General features: G+C 42.9%; 2 protein-coding genes across 2 annotated transcripts; one reads left to right on the top strand and one right to left on the bottom strand.

Annotated features, from left to right (window-relative positions):
- Positions 1 to 3,232: 3,232 nt before the first annotated feature.
- N7498_006832 (uncharacterized protein) lies at positions 3,233 to 3,615 on the top strand (the record flags this gene model as incomplete). Its single annotated transcript, XM_058453894.1, is given in 2 exon segments — positions 3,233 to 3,383; positions 3,398 to 3,615. The coding sequence occupies 2 exon segments, from the start codon at positions 3,233 to 3,235 to the stop codon at positions 3,613 to 3,615; spliced, it is 369 nt and encodes a 122-aa protein (XP_058306143.1).
- A 682-nt stretch (positions 3,616 to 4,297) lies between these two features.
- On the bottom strand, positions 4,298 to 4,684 carry N7498_006831 (hypervirulence associated TUDOR domain-containing protein; the record flags this gene model as incomplete). The annotated part of the gene is made up of 3 exons (XM_058453893.1): positions 4,298 to 4,375; positions 4,437 to 4,499; positions 4,589 to 4,684. The coding sequence occupies 3 exons, from the start codon at positions 4,682 to 4,684 to the stop codon at positions 4,298 to 4,300; spliced, it is 237 nt and encodes a 78-aa protein (XP_058306142.1).
- Positions 4,685 to 6,000: the final 1,316 nt, after the last annotated feature.

Genomic DNA, 6,000 nt, shown 5'->3' with positions numbered 1-6,000 from the left:
TTTATCCGATCTCTATCTATCCACGAGGACGGTGAAACAGATAAACCTTCTCAGCAAATAGAAGGTTTTGAGCTAATTAGTGATACTAAGGCGGATAGGGTGGATGAGCTAGATAAGCTAGATGAGCTAGATAGGATAGATATTTCTAGGCTATCTTCTGTTCGGGCTAGTAAGAGAAGAAAGAGTGTTTTATCTAATAAGAGTGATGATGATTTAGTCTCTTTACCTATAATTCCAGAAAGCCAGATTCGGGCCTCTAGTCGGGTAAAAAGACGTCCTCGGGGGCCTAAGGGCTTTGAAATTCTATAGAATAATATAGATACTATTCTCTCATTCAAACCTCACTTTATTTTTCTTATTTTATTACCTTTCGACTGTAATTTTACCACCTAAATACCAAAGATTCCTACATAATATGCATTAATTATACCTCCTTATATTATGGGTACTCATGGGAGTATGGGAGTCCCATAGGTGGGTAGGGAAAAGGCCGTCCCACCCATGGGACTAAGGGTCGGTCCCATATCCCACCCATGGGCGGGACGGGACTGCCCCAAATGGGAATACCCATGGGAGTGTCAATGTCTAATATTAATGTAAGCCTATAGAGACGGGATAAATTCCTAAAGTCTTAGGCTAAGTAGCCTATATTAGTCCTAATCCAAGACGTCTATACGCGTTGGAATTCGACCTATCTAATGCTTTAACGGGCTAAATGGCTTCAACCTAATCTTGATCAGTACTACAGGGCCTTCTAGGTTGATTATTTAATGATTAATCTAGAGGAATGGCGTTAGATTGATTACCTTCTTTATCTTACTAAGCCTTTCTTCGATTTTACTTTGATTATGGCCAAAACCAAAGATATTACTATCCATAGTGTCTTTGGTGTTTACAATTTGCTTTTTGAGCACCTTGAAGCTTCAATCCGGTAGTTGAGGCGGAAAAAGGTTCGTCTCCTCTATTCTCTCCCTTTTCCGATAATCTTGACTCTTGCTTTTAGCACTTTAACGTATATAATAAGGGTTAAAGAGCTAAAAATCAGAGTTAAGATTAGCGGAAAGGGGATTTATTTAAGTCTCACTTACTTACTTTTCCTTTACTTCTAGGCTAGGTGGAAACGATAGATACTTAAAGCTCTTGAATTAGCTAAAAATAAGCTTTAAGAGTACTATGCAAAAACAGATAATCCAGAACTTAGTGATATCTATGCGTATAGTATAATCCTCGCCTCTAAGTATAAATTATAGTTCTTTTCTAGCCTAGATTGGCAGGATAAAGACTATTCTTCTTTATATTTAAAAAGCTTTCACGACCGTATAAAAGCATATCAAATAGAGACCGATTTAATCTTAAAACCCTAGGCTTCCGTCTAAACTAAGTTTAATCAAATGCTTAGGCGAAAACCTCCGTCCACCTAGGACCAAGATGAATTGACCTAATTTCTCTTAGGGGGTAAGCTTACCTCTCGTTTCACCTCTCGTTTTACCTTTTGTTTTACCTCTCGTCTAATTTTTTTGGTTTCACTTAGGTTTGGTCCTAATTAGCCCTCGTCTATTCTGGAAAGATCATACGCATAAGTTTCCTACCCTTACACGTATAGTATAGGATATCTTCTCTATCCCTGCTATTAGTGCTGGTGTAGAAAGGCTATTTAATTTAGCCTGTGATATCTATCATTATCGGAGGGGTCGTCTAAATACTTTAACTATCCAAGATCTAATAATGTTTACCTATATAACTAGGTTTGAGATAGAAGATAAGCAGCTAGCTTATATCTAATCTCTATCTATCCACGAGGACGGCGAAACAGAGGAACCTTCTAAGCAAATAGAAGGTTTTGAGCTAATTAGTGATACTGAGGATAAGGTGGATAAGGTGGATGAGCTAGATAAGCTGGATGTTTCTAGGCTATCTTCTATCCGGGCTGGTAAGAGACGAAAGAGTGTTTTGTCTGATGAGAGTGATGATGATTTAGTCTCTTTGCCTATAATACTAGAAAGCCAGATTCGGGCCTCTAGGCGGGTGAAAAGACGTCCTCGGGGGCTTGAGGGCTTTGAAATTCTATAGATTAATATAGGTGTTATTCTTTTATTTAACCCTCACTTCTCTCTCTCATTTAGTTACCTTTTGGTCTGTAATTTTACAATTTGAATACTAAAAGTTACTACATAAGATGCATTACTTATGCCTCTCTGTATCACGGGTTTCTTCGCGGCCCGTGGGTATACCCATGGGCGGGCCTGCCTACCCCTACCCGCCCACGGGTTTGAGGGTCCTACCCGTCGCCCGCCCACGGGCGGGTTTGGGCCTACCCGTACGGGTATACCCACGGGCATGTCAATGTCTACTCTTACCTAGTTGGGTATTACGGATATCCTCACTCCTTGTAATAGCGATAAGAAAAAAGGGAAATACAATAGATGACAAGGTATTCCCTAGTAATGCTAGGCGCGCCCACGTCCGAGATCAAAGAGAAAGCGTTGACAAGGTCTATAGTACCAAAAACGTAGCACCTAGTCTTATAGTGCTGTCATATCAATAAGGGTACCATTTCTGCTTCGGAAGCGCGGGTACCTTTCAAGTAACCGATCTTTAGCATGTCTTTTGTCGGAAAAGAGTGAGACAAAAATGGTCGTATATTGACAGCCTCCGTTTAGATGCTGGTCTACCGCGCCACTAAAAGCAAGCTTGCCCCGTCTTTCGTTATATGTAAGTCAAAACCAACCATTCCCGTACGGCATGGTATGCATTTAGAGCCAATGAGGCCAAGCGGCATCTAACGATATGAGTTGGATTAATAATTGGTTAGGAAAAAAGGAAAATCCAGCGGAAAGCTGTTGAGAGATGCTTCGCAGCCCATACGGACGATACTTGGCGGCGGTGACAACGCTCGAGTCCATGAGTAATCCAGGATTAAATACGAAACATAGGAAATATGGTCTCCCGTGTGGCTTACCACTTGCAGCTCCATGCGCTGACATCTTAAGCCCCACTATCGCAAAAGATTATTCTGCTGCCTTTTGCCAACGATTTACGAGTTTTGCTACCTATAATTCTTCTACGGTTTGTTGTATACCCAATGGCCTAAGGTGTGCGCGTCGCCAAAAAGGAGACATACAGATGCCTATCTCTGCATGCAAACTTAAGTCTTGTTTTATTGAACGCCGAATACCAATCTTCGGCGCTTGAAAGCACAAATTCCTCCCCTGAATCTTCTCTTGCGAAACAAATGGCCAGTCCAGAATACTCTACCGTCCCTGTTTTGGAAACTAACATCCCCTTTTTGGCCAATTCCATCTATGCCGCTAAGCTATCTTTGAGCGTCAACCCTCTCGTCTTTGAAAGCTGTCCAAATGAGGCGCTCCAGAAAGAGATATACAGTAACGCTGTCTAGCACGGATACTGTACTCAGAACTTTCGATAGAATGTTTTAAGGCAATCGGTCTCCACTCTAACGAAATAATTGGCTACTTTGTCCTTTCGCGGCAACAACCAGCCAAAGAGAGTCTAATCGACAGTGATAACGAAGATTCCCAGCAAGCCATTCTAGATGGCTTCAATAGTGGTCTCCTTAGAGAGGTGATGAAAGCGATCACCCAAATCGCCAAATAGACGGAGGCAACCGATCAGTTTAGTTAGTTGTACCTTATTGTTTTCAGATTTGCTAATATGCCGCGCAGAAGTTGTCTACATATATGTGAAACCGTCCTACCAGCGGAAAGGGATCGGTTCCAAGCTAGTTCAGCTGGGCTTCGTCTTGCCCATGCTGAAAATATCCCACTTGTTGCCTGTGCCCAAGCTCCAGCATATGGATTCTTCAGCAAGCTGGGATTCGCAGACACAACACACTGCGATATCGATCTGAGAAGGTATGCTTCGGCTAGCAGCGGCGTTGGTATCTACTGTCTGAGTGAGATGGTGTGGCGTCCTTGAGTACTAGGGTACAATCCCAGAGATAGATCTAATCATGATTAGAGTGCGCAGAAATGGATATCTAAATTATCACGGCGAGCCATATCTTCTCACGCTTCGTTAGATGTTCACGAGTCTCAATCAAAGGGTTGCTGATGTCGACTAGAAGAAAAAGATTTTCACGGGAGATTATCTGCATCTTTATCAAGTAAAGGCCAAATGGTCCCAAATGCGAAGAGAAGCAATGCGGAAATGTTGATGGAGGGTTATCTTTCATCAACAGCAGCTGTACATGCACGAATATGAAGATCATCTTATTGCCATTTTGAGCAGTAACTGGCCTTCTAGGCCCGCTTCACAATATTGGCTCATTATAGTGCGTTCATGCATCCTCATTGCATATTTCCAGGGTGCCTGGGTTGTGCGCCCTTGTTTTCCCATCCTTGTTGTGCAGCAAGACCTAAAGACCTCTATTATTATTTGCTCATAGCTTTTCATACTACATTATTCGCCATGCTTACCTTGGGAGGGTGCTTCACGGATGTTTCTTCAGCCCGCTCTCCATCTGTGACGATTTCTTCGACCTAGATTCAAGCAAACAATCAACTAAGCATACATTCTAGGATTGACTGCTCCAGAGCGGGTGCGCCATTGTATGGCGCTCTCAACACACCTTGCCTTCATGTGTTCCGCCGCGAATTCTGGTGTAAACGTAATCTCCTTCGTGAATGGGTTCACCATTCTTGTCGGAGACATTGTCGCGATCCATGTTGTTTAAGATGTAGGTTCAGCCTAATATCGCTAGTATTGAAACGGATGAGGTCTGCATGTTATCAGATGTCTCTAAACTCAACATAAGTTATCACCTGCATTTACCCCAACGCATCAGAGTGACGTATTATTTCTGGATGTCATCGTGTGTAATCAGGAATGCTTCTATTTTGCCACTAGGCAGGTTATCAGTGCTACCTATGCTTATGAGTTAGGTTCTGTGATAACATCAATCAAAGAACTACAGGTATCAAACGGGGTTGGAAGAGCGGTGAATTGAGGAAGAGCGGTGAATTGAGGGAGAGTGATGAATTGAGGGAGAGTGATGAATTGAGGGAGAGTGATGAATTGAGGGAGAGTGATGAATTGAGGGAGAGTGATGAATTGAGGGAGAGTGATGAATTGAGGGAGAGTGATGAATTGAGGGAGAGTGATGAATTGAGGGAGAGTAATGAATTTAGAAAGAGCTTAGCACGTCATCCGGCTAAATCTCAGGTCTAGAAGCCATTATCACGGTAAACGGTCTTTGATTTCTGTCGCTGTCTTCCACTGCTCTGTTTCTCGCGAACAATTTAATCTGTTACAGTACTTATTGTATATTCGGAAAAGACTTCAGTCAATCAGACGTAGACGGGCGGGTCCTGGGAGACGGCTTTAGGACTCATTCTGATCAATATCTTGTTCCCAAGAGGAAATCACAATGTTTCTGGGAGAATGTCCAGGATGCCCAGAGCCCCAGAATACTCTCAGTTAATTTCCAGCCTGTCTAATCCCTGGTGGGTCACCAGCTTGATTTTGACAGTCACGGTCTCAAAATCCGCTTGCCTTTGCGGCATCACAGGAAATGCTGGAATGCATTGCTGTCTGTCAATAAATCAAACCCTCGACGGGCTGGACGGGCAACCCAAAATGTTTCGTCACCTTAAGAAAAGCGAAGAATTGGGCGTGTGAGACGTTGGGCCTGTTTTCCTGGTGGTATCTGTGTAGGCACGACTGGTCGCCGTTCAATACTGTTGCTATTCAAAGGAAGACTTCTGTTTATTTCAGAGGGAATTCGTGAGTCTATATATACAACGAGAAGACCCAAGTTGATTGAAAATAGACTTGGTGCTTCGTATAGATATCTCGGGAATTATTTCCGATGGTCCGGCTTTGTTCCTGATCTGCACCAGCCTCGTATCACAACACAATCGAAAAGTGCCGTCGGTAACACGGATTTCTGGAAGCTCTGTATCGGTTGTGGTATACGAAGAGGACTCTTTCCCAAATTGGACAAATCCCTCAACATCATGAATCAAAATTTGTCTACCACCT

The sequence above is a fragment of the Penicillium cinerascens genome (assembly GCF_028974065.1).
Source record: "Penicillium cinerascens strain IBT 15544 chromosome Unknown contig_9_segment0_segment0, whole genome shotgun sequence".
NCBI classification, from domain to species: domain Eukaryota; kingdom Fungi; phylum Ascomycota; class Eurotiomycetes; order Eurotiales; family Aspergillaceae; genus Penicillium; species Penicillium cinerascens.
Note: the sequence above shows the minus strand (reverse complement) of the source record. Positions and strands in the feature narration are given on the sequence as shown.